This window comes from Muntiacus reevesi, chromosome 3 (assembly GCF_963930625.1).
Source record: "Muntiacus reevesi chromosome 3, mMunRee1.1, whole genome shotgun sequence".
NCBI classification, from domain to species: Eukaryota; Metazoa; Chordata; class Mammalia; order Artiodactyla; family Cervidae; genus Muntiacus; species Muntiacus reevesi.
Genome location: NC_089251.1, coordinates 37,181,001 through 37,197,042, shown reverse-complemented (window position 1 = coordinate 37,197,042; position 16,042 = coordinate 37,181,001). Strand labels below are relative to the sequence as shown.

Below are 16,042 nucleotides of genomic sequence, written 5' to 3'. Positions count from 1 at the left end.
CTCAAGAAAGCTGGATCATACTATGACATGCAAAATATAACAAGTCTGTCAAAAGCATGCCTGCAAGCACTGTATTCAAAAACCTGAGTGTACAGTTTAGGATGACTAGGAGCAGAAAACCTTCTGAGGGCTGCAAAGTGTGTGGGGAGGGAAGAAAAGGAGTGTGGGTTACAGACTGGTCAGCAACAGAAGAAAATCAGGAAAGCTCCGCTACAACGAAGGAGAAGGGACAACGGGCTCACATTGCACCAAGCGCAGGGCAAGTCCAGGGCCTTACCTTCGGGAAGCAGCCTGGCTAACCTCCTCTAGGTAAATACACAGGCCAGTGACTCAGAGAACTGTGACTGCTGACGGGTTAAGGCTGGTCAATCTTCACCCAAAGTGTTCAACTCAATTCCTAGGGTGCTTGGGTGTATGTATGTGTAATTACCTCAGTTTTATAATTAAATTCTATGGGAAAATTGGATTCTATTTATAGCAACTGCTTCATAGTTAGCTTTGTTTGAATGCCCCTTACTAGATAAAACAAGGAACACTTACATTCATTTTAAACAGCTGACTAATACCCTAGGAACACTAAAGGACAATTCAGTCATGTTTACTTCCCCTAAAAAGTACCTCTCACATACCTGTACATTTGGAATTGGGCATTCTTTCTTGAGTAGTTTAAATGAGAAGTAGGAAACCTGGTAAATATCCGGTCTTTTGTCAGGGTCTGGTTCCAACATATACCCTAAGATAAACATACATGAACTTGTTTAATGATACCCGAAGAATTATTACAGTAGCTAAGAGGCATAATTTCTCTATTACCAAAATTCTGTTGTTTTAAAATTACTTCTCAGAAAAGTAAGAGAGAGCAATTAGCCCTCTGCCTCCCCTCTCAGAAAGGGAAGCACTGACTTTCCTAAAATTTTAAATATCCGCAAGAAAATAATGCTTTTGAATTGTGACAAAAATACTTTAAGTTCAAGTTCTGTGCACTGCACAACAGGGACTCAAGTTCTCAATGTGGAAGTTAACACATTCATCTTCTGGTTCCTAGGAAATTCTGGCCTCCTTTCATACCGTCAGCTAGACAACTGACTGTTCTTTTTTTTTTTTTCAAATGACTGTTCTTAATAATTATAACCTAAACTCAAATTTCAAGAGTTTACTTATTATTCTTTTGTTGGAGGTATTAGCTGGTTTCCCATCTAAAAGAAATTGCAAGATAACAATACATCTCTACTTTTACCGTGATCTATAGATCACGTGTCTGTCTCCAGTCCTTTAAGCTTTTGCCCTTTCTGAAGCTGGAAAAATTCCCAGGGCAAAAAAAAATATTGAGAAGATACACACATACACATACAAACAGCAATGTAAGGCAATATATTGCTTAAGTAATCAAATGAGTGGTTTGGACACTAAGTTGAGAAAAGACTGATGAGGCTGCGTCCTGGTGAAGGGCTCTGCAGAAGAGGCAGGAGCTGAGCTGGTCCTTGAAGGCAGGAAAAAATTTAGTGAGTCAGGGGAAACACAGAAAAAAAAGAATTCCAGGTAAGAAAACAGTCTGAGCAAAAATGGACTGGGAGAAAGGCAAGAGAACGCTTTGTTGCAAGGAATAGATGAGCCAAGAGGACAGGGCAGAGGCTTCCTCGTCAGAGAATAAAGGGAAATAAGGTGGGGAGAATGAAACCAGAATATGTGGGACCATTGGCAAGCATGAGGTTTACTGAATAGGATGTGATAGGGTGACATTTTATAAGATTAATCTCATAGTGAGGTGCGCTGGACAGATGGGAGGAGGGGAGAGGCTGGTAGCCAGTTTACCAGTACACGCATGAGCTGACAAGGTTGGAATGTATTATGGTGGCAGTAATGAGAACAGAGAGAATGTCATGAAAATAGGAGAAACTTCAAAGAAAGCATGAGTGCCACTTAGGAAATGACTGACTCTCTTTTTTTCTTGCTGGCCAGATCCAAAGAAAATGTCACATTTCAGTCATCGAGGCTTGAATGGTGACACCCTGACAGAAACTGAAAAGAGGGGGACCCTTGCGCTGGAAGTGAAAGGGTATGGAGTGGGGAATGATGGAAATGTACTTTTAGACATATGAGTTAGGGTGACAGTGGACTCTTCCAATAGTTTGTAAAGTGAAATAGATCAGAGTGTAGGAAAGATGCCATAGTATACACATTCATAAACAGTTGTTTTTCCTAATACAAATTTGTTGCACAGAAGTAAAAAATTTATCAAAAAATACTATCATTCTAGCAATAAATTTGGCCATTTTTCCATATTTCTTTCCAAGCTCATTTATAAAGCTGCCATTTTAGCACAGATATAATGCTTTACCCCTGAAAACAATCCAACAACCATTAAATACCATACTCCATTTCTTCAAATATTGCCCTACTTTTGTATTAATAAACAGAAGAGATTAATTGATAAAACTGGTATAACGGAACAGGTGGTCACTTAGAAGCTAAAACTATCTTAACTTGGGTACAATACCTATACTTGTTGAGGTACTGTTTTCTTGTTTCTATAATAGCGATAATTATATTTACTATATAGGGTTTTAAGAATTAAATGAGGTACAAGTAGGCCTTCAACAAATGTCAGATACTCCACTGACACTGGCTTCATCTATTTTCTCCAGTGCATCCCCATTTAGGATTTACAGTCTGTGACTGTTAAAATGTAGATATTGAACGTCTTGACCAAAGTAAAAATATAAGAAAAATCTGTTACTTCAGCATTCCAGTACAGAGGTTTGAGTAAAGATTACTTACTCTGCCATCTTATTAATGAACATTAGTTCATATGCTTACTATGAAGATACAATAGTGAGGAATCTTAAAATCTTTTAAAACATTGAGTTTAAATGCTTCTTATCAAAATCCAGTGATGAACCTAAATGAGAGGAAAAAACTAGTTCCACTGAGGTATAGTCTTAATTATGAATTCACTTCAGCCAATGCATTGCCATCATTTTAATTTGAGTTGCTTCCAGTTTTGCAAAGATGAATTTCTTATCACTTGGTCTGAGTCAGTTGGACTCTTTTGACACCGGAGCTTTCACACAGACCCCAAGAGAGCAGAGCAATGTTCTGCAATCCTCAAAGCCCAGTAAGGATTTCTGCTTGGGTGGCCAGCCCAGGTGTGAAACCAAGTGGCAGAAAGATTCATAACTCTAACTCAACACCGTTACATGATCTTTGAGCAACCAACCATTATCAATTAATTTCTTTATTTTTCCATTCAATTCATCACTCCTAGACTCTAACCCCTTTATCTTCCATTCCATTTCTAGAGATCAGAAGTAAAAATATGAAACCAGAACCTTAAAATACTTACTAATTAGGCAGTGCATGTCTTGGGAATATCGAGAGTTATCAGGAATTGTGAAGTTTCCATCACAAATTGCCACTTGACTCTCCCCAAATGGCAGAGTGAAGTAACATAATTTATACAACAAACATCCCAGAGCCTGAAAAATAAGAGAAGCGGAGTGCTACTAGAGGTTTATTTACCATAACTGAAAATGCGATTACTGAGAGATACTGGCACCATCCACATTTACTAACCGATCTAAACACTAGGCATTATTAATCTATTCGAAACTTGAATTTAGAACCCAACATCACTATTTACCTGTCAGATTATTTCTACCATCATTACCCAATTGTGCTTCAAAAGAGAACAAGTATTCCACTGGTTCTGCCCTTAAGAACTAGTAACACATGTGAAAATCACCTAAGTAAAGGGCAGGTGACCTGAATAACTTTCCCAGAGGTCTGAAGTCATTGTCTTTGACAGGCTTCAAGAAGCAGTGGCTGATCACCTCGAGGCAAGAACAACCCTGAGGGGTAAGTAGGCAGGGATGCGGCACAGTGACCACTCTGGCTACGGCACTGTCTGGGTGGCTGGGGAGTTTACAGCCGAGACTACTGCCATCTGAGGGGGGAGAGGCTAGCTGACACCTACCCAGATGTCTGCCTTCGTGGTGATGACCTTCCCACTGTACAGGTTGACCATCTCCGGTGCGCGATAGGACAGCGTCGTGTACCTGCAATCAGGAGATTCGTTTTTGTTAAATGTGTCAGTGCTATAATTAAAAACCGGGGGTAGCAGAGTACTTTTTAAAAAATATATGTATTAGAGTCAAGTTCCCTGGGAGCACTCGGGAGAAGAGAGCACGGGACGTTGAGTGCAGGTGGAATGAAGGGCTGTCCTCGGCACACACCACGCCCTCAGGCCGCCGTTTTCCCTCTCTAAGACAGGTGGATGCAGACACTAAGGCTTTAAATAAACCCTAAAGGCAACTTTCCATGGGTCCCTAAGTAACAAAACTGTCTCCTATAAATCCTTATTGTCTGACACTATATTTGGCTGGTTTGTTTTTTAAAATATACAGTAATCTCCTTAGATGCGGCTCGACACAGAGATGTGACACTGGCTGGGACACTCAGGATAGAAAATGGGCCCTGGCTAGGCAGGAAGTGGGCCCAGAGGTGGATGGATCTTTGCTGATGGAATAGGGCTGAGAGAATAGCTTTTCTCTCTTCTCTGGCTCAAGAAAAGAGAAGTGGAAGTTTATCTTCAAAGTGAGAGTTAGTGATAACAAGCCTGCAATTTGTGCTGCTTGAGCCTCTGGAGCCCAGAGGGCTCTGTGGCTTAGATGCCCAGCAGGGCCTTGGACCAGAAGTCCTCCTGCCCCAGGCTGGGTTGCCAAAGGTGAAGCAGGAAAGGATCAGGATAGCAGCGCACTCTACACTGCTGATTTGTTAGCAGTAATAGTCAGTGCTGCTGCCTGGGAAAAATCTAACACTCTGGACAACAGGGGAAAACGGCCCAAGTTCTTACTGGAGTAACAAATCTAAAGAAGCTGTTTCTCATGGAAGTCAGTGATTCAATGTCTTAGAGACTTTAATAGCCCTACTCACCATTAATTTCACTAAATTGCAGGTTAGCTCCTTATGAGCAGGAAGAAATAAACACCAATTTAGGGTTCAGTAAAAAGCACAACCAACTGACTGGTAATGTCACAGCTGCTGTGATCCCACTGAAAGACATCACAGTACTTCCACAGTGTGTGCACCTTTTTAAGGGCTTTGGGATGAAAATCAAAAGATCTATGTACCATAGGACCATTGATAAAGTGCTATAAAATTCCTTCGTTTTACTCCACCGATCAATGATTGTGAATCCCCTCCCTATCCTCCACCTAAAAATCAAACAACCCAACCACCAATTTGATGTTCTGAGATGAGGGGCAACTGACTGGCACCACTGTCTTTTCACCCTGACCCTCTCAATCATAAGTTGAAAGTAAAATTGCTGATCCAATAATGGATAAAACTCTGAGAAAGGAGGAAAAGCTTACTTCTTAATCTCATCTTCTACTGCATTGACTCCTTCTGTTTGTGGATTCTGGAATTTGTTGGTAGCACTTCCAAAGTCACACAGGACATAGTGGCCTCGGTCATGCAAGAGAATATTCTCAACCTGAAAAACATTGTGCAACCGCCCATTCCAAGATATCATTTAATACTGGTTTGAAAATTTGGTGTACATTACACATAAAGGTTTTATTTCTGATAATCTCATTAATGTGCATAGGAAAGTTATTCTCCTCCAAGTATATCAACAGGGGTCGTTCCAAGTGAAATAAAAAAAGATGCACAGTAACAGGGGAAAATTAGAGTGGGAGGCAGAGTGTTGAAGAGGAAATTCCACAGTGGGAAAGCAAAGAGTTCCATTTTTCTAGATTTCTAGCCATACTTCTCACCTTTGCAGAAACAGTCCTCCTACAGTACTTTCAAGACTGTATCTTTTTTTCAGTCTAGAGTGCTTCCAATAATTACCAGCTCCTTACCCAACTATCAAAATCCCATTCATCTCTCAAAAGTGAAAGGGAAACTGTTAGTAGCTCAGTCGTGATTGACTCTGTGACCCCATGGACTAAAAGTCCATCAAGCTCCTCTGTCCATGGGATTCTCCAGGCAAGAATATGAGAGAGGGTAGCAATCCCCTTCTCCAGGGGATCTTCCCAACCCAGAGATTGAGCTTGGGTCTCCCACATTGCAGACAGATTGTTTACTGTCTGAACCACTCTAGTTCAAATGCCATTTCTTCCTTGAAGCCATCCTCAGAAAAATGTCACCCTTTCCCTATATTCCTTCAGTACTTGGTTCTTCCTGGTATCAGTGATTTCATTTAGACCTTCTAAACATACATATCAGTTTCTTTACCATGGTAGGTTAGGATTTTCTGAACTAATAAATATTTCCTATATTTTAGTTATTTCTCAAAGTGATCAAAGGCCTGTGGGCAAATGCACAGTTCTCAAAGTACCATCCTTCTATTTTTGTAGGTGTATTCTCTGGGCAGTGAGTTAGGAGTTCTGGGTAGGAGTCAGCTTCCAAAGATCAGAATCTAGAGAAATTCTTGGTGTCAAAGGAGTCTGCCAAAGATATAACAACTCCAAAACATGGGCACTACTGTACTCAAGATGCATTAATTTTTGGCAGAGGTGAATTGAGCTGACTGGTGTGCTGGAGGACAGACCTGGCTATGTGTGGGCAGTAAAATGGTAGCCAAAAAATCTTGTTAGGTCGATAAATCTGTGGCCTCCATTATCTTTTGTCGTCAGTCTTTCAAAGACTGATCGCCTTTGGAAAACAAAGGTAAGAGTAGACTAGAAGCTCCTTAAAAACAAGCAAAGATATTTGTCATCTTCTCTACCAATGCCTAACATAATGCTTGGAATAGAAAATGTTTGTTGAATGGAATAAACTGAAAAGGAGAAATATATATGACACTGTGTGTGTGTGTTTGTGTGTGTGTGTGAGAGAGAGAGAGAGAGAGAGAGAGAGAGAGAGAGAGAGAGAGAGAGGCTATCGGAAATAAGACAGAAGCCACCAAATACCCAGGACCCTACTACTAGTAGTTCTTTTAAAAATATCTTGTCAATTATGATGTCTCTTGTTTCTATACTTCCATTTAATTTTTCTAGGATTATATATTATAAAAATGTTTATAGTCTGCATTTTATAAATATAATACCTAAAGTCTTTGAAAACTGACTCTACAGTTTATTATTCCTTATTCCAACTGAGTATCACTCACAATACATTATTGTGAGGGGTTTTGTCATTGTTGTTGTTAATTCGTGTTCCTTGGAATTCATCTGTGGGAAGCCTTAAGAGGCCTGAGTTTAAGGTCTATTACTCCTCCAGGAATAACATACTTATGCACCTAGGGAACTAATAACCTACAATCACTTCACAAAATTGTAGGCACTACAGTTTTGACCTTGGTGTTTTTAGACACCCAAGCAGTGTGAACTATGACCATAAACTTGGGTGGATATGCTCTTGTGGTTAACAATTCTTAGGAGAGACTTGTTCCCCAAAGACAAGACTGCATCAGGCAAATATTTCTACTGTCTACAGCTTTTTATAATGCTCATCAGATTAATCTATTTACACAAAATGAAACAAACAGTCAAGCTATCCTGAACATATACTCACTTCAGGAATCTAAAATAATTCCAACAAGGCAACACTAATATTTCCAATGGAATTTAGAGGTTTTAAAAAGAATAGCTACTATTTACTGATTGTCTCATCAGTTTACATGGATTATCTCATTCAATCCTTACAGTAACAATATAATAATAATCCCCATTATACAGACAGAGAAAATGAGGCTCACAGTGATTAAGCAAGGAAGTGCACCTAGGCAATCCAACTCTAGAGAAGGACAGGTAAATGCCCTTCTGCCAGGGCAGGAGGCAGAATAATTACTCAAAGCCCCCCCCCACCCCCCATTTCCACCCTCCTACCTGGTAGGGATGACTACGCTCACCCAATGTCCTGGATACAAGCATAAGGACGGGGTTTCTTAATTCTTTAAGTTCAGAAATGCCCCTATAATAGGAATCCAGTCAATGAGGAACCAAATGTCCAAACAATAGTCAGGCTGATTTGCTCAATGTTTCCTAAGCATTTCCTACAATGACTAGTTTGTCTTTTTATTCAATTGCTCCCTCTCTGCTAGTCAACTCCTAGCCATTCTTCAAGGCCTTGCTCAAGTCATAACTCCTCAGGAAAACACTCCCTGGCCACCCTACAAAAATCTACAGAACTTACTACCGCTAGGAAGGGTTGACAAAGTGAGACCTGGCCAAACCAAGCCATGCCCATAGGTTACTTGGCCTCTTGTCTATGGCTGTTTTTGCGCTCCAACAGCAGGGTCAAGCAGTAGAGACAGAGCCTATACAGCTGACAAGCCTAAAATATTTATTCTTTGGCCCTCTGAAGAGAAATTGACACCTCTGGTCTATAATTATATTCTGCCCATGTGTCCCTTACAATACCCAGCCCAATATTTTACACACATAAGGGACCTCTAACTCCTTTATTCAGTGTCTGTCAGCAACAACCCTCCTTGCTGGCCTCTACGACCCTACAGGGATCATATGAAACCATGCTTCTCCTACTGGATGTGAGTAGTCCCTTCCCAAATCAAATGCTATACTTCTAATCCTAGAATATACAATCTAGAAAACTGAACAGTCAACTCATATCAAAACACAAACAAGGGCATTCTAGGGACCAAAATCAGTGTTGGGGAAGGGAGGAAAACTGAGTAGACAAAAGACAGAATAAAGATGATGCACAATGAGGTTTTGTTTTTGTTTTCTACACAGACCTTAAAAACTTGGTTTGTATTTCTGGTTAGTTTGACTGACGGAACTCAGGAATTATGCTACATTTAACCTGGTCCCCACCCTGCCTCCCTCCCTTCCACAAAGATACCACTGTATAGAACTATATTCATAGGAAAACCAGTTAGAAATTAAGGGTGTGTTCAAAAACAGACAAGAGAACCAGAGATATCAATGGAGTGAAAGCCTGAGAAATATCAAAGAACTATCGATGCAGATGAGAACAGTAATTCCTGCTTTGGCCACGGTGAAATTCTGTGGGGAGGATCAGGTGAGATTACGGAGGTGAAACCGCCTGGCAGCAGCCACAGCTCCGCCCCCTCGTCGTCTGTCTCTGAGACCTGTGACACCTGTGACTACCTCCAAGCTGCCCTTGGAGGCTGCTGCCCTCCATCATCGCCAGCACGGTCACTAACAAAACACTTAGCACAGAGCACAATGTGCGGCAACCACGTTGGAGTTGGGGTTCAGAAGACCTTGGGGACTAATGCAGATGTTTGGCCTTGAATAAACCTTTAAACCTCTTTGGGCAGGTTTCTTATCCGTAATGTAAAGCTGGTAATAATTCTATGACTGTTCTTATGAAACAGGAAGAGAATGACCATGAAAGCGCACTGTAAGTCTCCCTGTGCACATGTGAGATCATTCCTTTATTAGAGAAATACATTTGAACTCCTACTACAACCTATCATGTGCCAAGTACTTTTCTAAATTCTGCAAATAAGGCTGTGACTGGAGCTTAGAGTCCAGCTGATGATTTAAAAAAAAAAAAAAGTATAATTGCCTGGTACTGATAAATATTGCGGAAAAAAACCTCAGCAGGTTAAATATATGTCAGTTAAGATGGATGCCACTGTAAACAGCAGGTTCAGGCAAGGCCACTCTGGTGAGGGGAGCCACCATGAACAATCTGGGGGATGAGCATTTTCCTTAGAGGCCGGCCAGCTGGGAGGCGCGGTGGTGAGGGCACCTGTAGGGAGACTGAAGGAGACTGAAGCAGAGACAGGCCTCTGTGGCTGGGGCAGCACCGTCGTGGGGACTGGAAAACTAAAAACATGGGACCGGACATACGGTGGGCTAGCACTCTCGTGAATGAGGAGACGAGATAAAGCTGGGCCTTGGAGAAAGTGCAAGACGCAGGTTAAGTGGAACCGAGAACAGGAAGGCATGGGGGGAAGAGAGTAACAAAATGGTGTCAGCAGCTAGCAGCACTTACTACATGGGGCCCAACGCTGCCCCACGTATTTCATGACATTCTTCCAAGGCCTCACTGTCCCGCCTGACACGTGAGAGAACGGACTGCAGGCAGAGGTCACAAGGCTGCGAGGGCACTTGGGCTCAGGCTGTCACACCGCAGGGACTGCACCCTCCCCGGCTGCACTGACATGACAGAAGGGAGACAACGAGGGCAGGTACGGCTGTCCAAGTGTGAGATGACCGGGGCCGAGAGGGATTCAGTGAGGAAGGGCGACAACCAACTGGAGGGTCATACACCAGCGTCTGGAAGCTTCAGAGAACCTGCGTGGTGACTTTGTTTGTGGCCACATCCTTTAGGAAGTCAGGTGCACGCTGGTTACCATCGCTCACAACCTCCCATCTAGAAGCTTGTTGAGCGTTTAAGCTACTGACCTTATTCCGCAATCAGCCTGAGAGGATTATTAAAGCTATCACTCCCGAACTCTGCTCACAGCTTCAAATAAAACATCTAGAAAGCCACCTCCTCCCAACCTCTTCACCAAACAAAACAGCATCCAGGCATTTCTGCTACAGAGTTTATTACCACTGGAAATTGTGGAGCACTCGGTGAATGCAGGTTTTCCAACCTGTGATTCCAAAAATAGGACAAGAATCTTTATCCTACTGTACTTCATGAGATCCAAAATCTCTTTTCTGACAGATGAGGAGACATTCAAGACTTTTTCAACCTAGAATGTACTTACTAAGGCTTAACCCTTTTATCCCCTTTCTTAAATGCTTGGGCAAACAGCAAGGTAAAATATAGCAAAACCCAAACAAACAAACACCACCTTGAGGGTCAAAAACCTTGGCCTTTGTTCTGGTCTGATCAATGAGTTTGCTGTGCAGGTCACAGCCTTTCTGAGCAGAGGATACCCTGTTGGTAAAAGGAAAGCGCTGACTTACGTGACCTTCCCAGGAACACAATTCTATTTGCAATGAAGATCTCTATCAATCCTCAGAGAGACAATTTTAAAAAGGGAGGAAATAATGAAAATGTAAAATAACGTATTTGAGGAGAAACATTCAGTAAAGACCAGAACTTCTGTTTCGGTTATTTTTTAGAACACACGCTGCTTAAGGACAGGGGCTGCTGTCAGCTTATGCCCTCTCTGGAATTTGAAAGAAAGACCACACACGTGGTGGGCAGGGCAAGAGGGGCCTTCTCAGCTTCCCACAGGGTGGCATTGGCTCAGCACGGGGGTCCACAGCTGGCCTGGTCTGTGTGCCTTCCTGTGTCCCATGGACTTACTCCCAAGGGCGCCTCCTCATCACGTGGAAACTCGGGTCACACAGAAGCAACCAAGAGACTGGCCACGGGCACGTTCTCTGACCAAGAGGAGAACAAAGAACTTCTTGGCTCTGGACACTGCGTGGTAGGGAGTGCAGAGTGGCCAAGGCCTTGTGACGCAATGACAGAGACAGGGCAACAGGAGGTCCAGGGGACTTCTCACTCCTGCCTAGCAAGCTGGCACTGCAGCAGGCAGATGTGACTGCCCGCCAAGCACACAGTAGTAGAAATCAACAGAATCTAACAGGCCAGCAAAAGCGTCTAGATGGCACCTAGATTTGGGGAGTTTGGGAAACCATTATCAAAAAAAAAAAAAAAAAAAAAACCAGGTAGGAATCAATGACTAAAATCAACAGCAACAGGACTCCTCTAGACCAATCACAGGGTGTCCTTCCAGGGGCCCCTACGTACGTTTTGTTTCCAAGGTCGAGAAGAGGAAACAAAGTCTCCTGAACCACATGTGGCAAACCAGTGGCATACTTGGTGGTCTTCAATACTGACTGAACGCAATTACTGCGTTCTTAGCCCTGAGTGAAGGGTGACGGAGGGGCAAGGGCCAGGGCCTAAGGCAGGCTGGGAAGACAGTGAAGCAGCCACTCACTCATGGCCTGGCCTCACCCTCAGATTCCAGTGTGCTCCCACGTCCTCTGCTGAGACATCTCACAGGCTGTTCAGAGCAGCGAGGGAAGAGTCTGGGCTCTGGCTGCCTGAGGCCAACCACCTACTATGTCCCCAGGCAAGATGCTGAACTCTGCCTCAGGTTCCCGTCACGGGCGACCTTCTCCACCACCTCAAGGCAGCACCACGGGGCACTAATGTGCCGGCCACCCAGAAATTGGGCAGGTGCTATTTATGTGTGTGAAGTGATGATCACTGAGGCCTTGTTTAGTCCAATAAATGTTGAAAAAGTGACAATGAAGGAAGACTTTGTTTAAAAACGTACAAGTAGCACTCTCTAAAACAATGCTCTGTGGTCCTCTTGGCCTCTTCCGTGCTCTCACTTTCCTAGGTGTCCACTCAGAGTTTTCTGAGCCAAGGATGTGCCCGCTCACTGACCCGCATGTTCTCCTTTAGCCCTATCTGGGCCCTAACAAGGCCGGTGCTGTTCTCTCCGCTGCACAGAGGAAGCTGAGGCTCTGAGGCCAAGTGAATGGGAGGAGCAACCCAGGAGCCTGAGGGTCCAGGAGAACATGAGGTCAGGGAAAAGTCACAAAGGAGTAAAAGACTACAGGGAGGAGAGCAAGACGGGGATGGAAACGGGACGAGAACAAGTCGGAGATGGAAAGACGTCCTGTACATCTGGAAATATGAAGGATGCTTATTACTTACAGAGCTTACAACTCGGTCGGTGCCAGTTACGTGGCTACAGAACCAGAGTTCTCATATGAAATCGAACCCCATCTGACATGGAGGGGTGGAATGGGACTCTGGAGGGACCCGAGCTCATACGGGTCACAGAAGCAGTGCTGATACAGCCAGGCCACACTTCTCCAACCTTTTCCTTGGCCCCTCGCAAACTCTTCTTCAAGACATGTAGCAGGGACAAAGATCAGGTCCTAAAAAGTTGGTGCCATTGCTTATTTTGAAATATACACTAACAGGCCCAAGAATTTCACTCAATGTTAAGACAACTAGGAAAAAAGTGTCATCACCTGAAACTAACACAACACTGTAAATCAAGTGTATTAAAAAAAAAAAAAAGGAGTGTCATTACATTCTTAGAGCAGTGGCCTGTAGCCACTCTGGCCTGCTCTGTAACTAGCCAGGTACCAGGCCCTTACGCACCTCCTCATCTTCAAACACCTTCTTGTTCCCTCCCCTCGGCGGTCCTTAGGCCCTACTCTCTGCCTGAAATACTCTTCAGCCTCTCTGTGACCACCCATATCCCACCAGTCCTTCAAAATTCAACATTTCTAGAAGATCCCAATCACCACTGCCAGATCCTATTATCCGACCACATACTAAGAGACTTGAGCTTCTTCACCACTTTGTTCTATAGAGTTTTGTATTTCATTTCTTTAAGTTTCAGTTCCAAATATTTCACTTATATGCTCTCACCAATACTTTTACATCATAAGCATAGGGACCATGTTGTATCTGCACTGTCTGCACAGAATTATGTTTTGTATGACGTGAGGCTCACAATATTCACGGGTGTATACTTGTTCTGCTCAGAAAAGGGGCTGTCTGTGAGCAGAGGTACACTGGAGAAGGCTGTCTAAGGCATTTGGAGACTTTGCACTCAATAGGACAGAAAAATAAAACAGGGAAAAAACATGTGTTAGTGTGAAGAAATTGGAACCTTGTGAGTTGCTGGCAGGATGTAAGATAGTGCAGTTCCTTTGGAAAATAGGCTGGCAGTTCCTCAAAAAGTTAGAGTAACCATATGATCCAGCAATTCCTCTCCAAGGTGTGTACCCAAGAGAACTGAAACTATGCACTCATGTGAAACCTAGTACATGAATGTTCACAATAGCCTGAGTCATAATAGCTACAGCAGAAACAACTCAGATGTCCACTAACTGAGTATTTAACAAAATGTGATATGTCTGCACAATGGGACGTTATCACAAAAAGAATGCAGTACTGATATATGCTACAATATACATGAACCTTGAAAACACTGCTTGTGAAAGAGGTCACATACCATACAAGCCCATTTAGATGAAACGTCTGGAATAAGCAAAAGAAAGTAGACTGGTGGTTGGCAGGGCTAAGGGAAGAATGAGAAGGGACCCCTAGTGGGTACAGGCTTTTGAGGGTGGTGGTGATGAAATTTTTTTTTTTGGTGATGAAATTTTTGATGAAGCTTTTGGGGTGGTAGTGAAGGGAGATGAAATTTTCTGGAATTAGGCAATGGTAATGGTTGCACACCCTTGTAAATATATTAAAACCCACCAACGTGTATATTCTAAAGGAGTAAATTTTATGGTAGGTGCACTATATCTTAATTAAAACAAACTAAAAAACATTGTCATAACAGAAAAGCTAGTATGCTACTGTGATCCTCAAACTTTAAAATATACAAAAGTCACCTGGGGTGCCTAAGATAAAAACTCCCAGGCTTCCCTGGTACCATCACAAACACTGTGGCCCAAAAGATTCAGTGGGGAACCCAGCAGCCTGCATTTAACAAGCATGGTAGAGGACGCTGATGTAAATATAAGCCATGAAGCATGTTTCTTGAAATGTAAGTATAATCAAAAGAAATTGCAATTTAGAATTAGAAGAGTTGGATTCAAGTTCTCGTACTGTTCCTTCCTAGTTATATGACCTTAGTTAAGTCACATAACCTCTCTGCTCCTAAGTTTCACTGACCATAAAATGTAAAGAAGAAAGTCTCTTACACAAGAGACAGTGCACATACAGTGTCTTACAGAGTACATGGCACATAGTCAGTGTTCCAAAGATGCTAGTGAATCCTAACCAGGTGCCAATTCCATTCAACAAACACTGTCAAGTGATTACAGTTTAAAAGGTCCAGCGCAAGGGAATAGTAATTAGCAGGACAAAATTTTAAAATTATCAATTAATGGATTTTACAAAATATAAAATAGACTTTAAAGACTAGACACTGCTGTTTACAAACTTTAAATTAGCATATTACTCTTCATGACCCTAAAAAAGTGAATTTGGGAGCTTATTAGGAAAAACAACAAAGATGTGTTCAGGCATTTGATGATTATAAAGAACTTCTGAAAGCTACTTAACAATAAAATTGATACTGTATTGTACTGTATGAGCATGCGTGCTAATCTGCTTTAGTTGGGTCTGACTCTTTGTCACCCTATGGACCGTAGCCCCTCAGGCTCCTCTGTCCATGGGATTCGCTAGGCAAGAGTACTGAAGTGGGTTGCCATGTCCTCCTCCAGGGGATCTTCCCCACCGAGGGATCCAACTTGCATCTCTTATGTCTCCCGCATTGGCAGGCGGGTTCTTTACCACTAGTACCACTTGGGAAGCTGTATTATACTGTACTGTTCTGCTATTTATTTTTTTCTCTGTGCTTTCTCTCCCCTCTCATAATTTGGTACCAAGCCTGACACTTTTCCCATACCCCCATAACATTTACCCCACTCCTGGAGCAAGTAGAAAATACTCCGTAAGAAAGCTTCAGGGTGATCTGTTACCTTCAGGTCACGGTGGATAATAGGAGTTTTGCACTGATGCAGGCGGGCAACAGCTTCACAGGTGTCACAAAATATCTGGAGTACTTCATTTTCTGTAAAACCTGTTTGCAGGCGCTGGTTCATCAGGTTGACCACTTGGCCTCCTGAAAGGGGTGCAGAGCAGAGGAAAGGTAATTAACATTCAGCCCCTTCACTTATTCAAGAGAATGAATGGCTGTCCACAGAGGAGCAACCTGGATTTGGCTAATTACTGGCTGAGTCAGGATTAAACCCCAGTATCTTGATTCCCAGCCTGTGACCTGTTTTCTACTGCTTCAAAACAGTTTCTTCATTTTATAAAGCAGCTCAGATGTGAGTTGCCCTCATTCTGTCTTCAAGATTAGCAGCAGAACTGACAACATGGTCCTGGCTCTGGTTGCCTGGTTATACTGTCCCTGTTGTACATCAGATGGGGCCACGGGTTCAACTTGCTGTATCTTTTAGTAAGAATCAGATTGCACAATAGACCCCAGGAGGAGGAAGAAGACAGTTTGATAGCCTGTATTTTAGGAACAGCTTGGTCTCTCTGGCTTTACTGCTGGCTGCCTGGTCTGCAGAAATGCTACATCAACACTTAATCCCTAGGGCTGAAAGACTGATGACCTCGCTTAGAAAATTACCCAGCT

At 42.9% G+C, this 16,042-nt stretch overlaps 1 protein-coding gene across 16 annotated transcripts in view; it reads right to left on the bottom strand.

The window, feature by feature from the left end:
- The window catches only part of AAK1 (AP2 associated kinase 1), a 168,145-nt gene that overhangs the window by 59,848 nt on the left and 92,255 nt on the right, over window positions 1–16,042 (bottom strand). For all 16 annotated transcript variants that reach the window (XM_065929007.1, XM_065929013.1, XM_065929011.1 and 13 more), the window contains exons 5-9: window positions 15,378–15,520; window positions 5,373–5,494; window positions 3,974–4,055; window positions 3,344–3,476; window positions 630–733 (exon numbers count right to left, since the gene is read on the bottom strand). In XM_065929007.1, coding sequence (XP_065785079.1) covers window positions 630–733; window positions 3,344–3,476; window positions 3,974–4,055; window positions 5,373–5,494; window positions 15,378–15,520 — 584 coding nt within the window. The remainder of the gene's footprint in view (window positions 1–629; window positions 734–3,343; window positions 3,477–3,973; window positions 4,056–5,372; window positions 5,495–15,377; window positions 15,521–16,042) is intronic.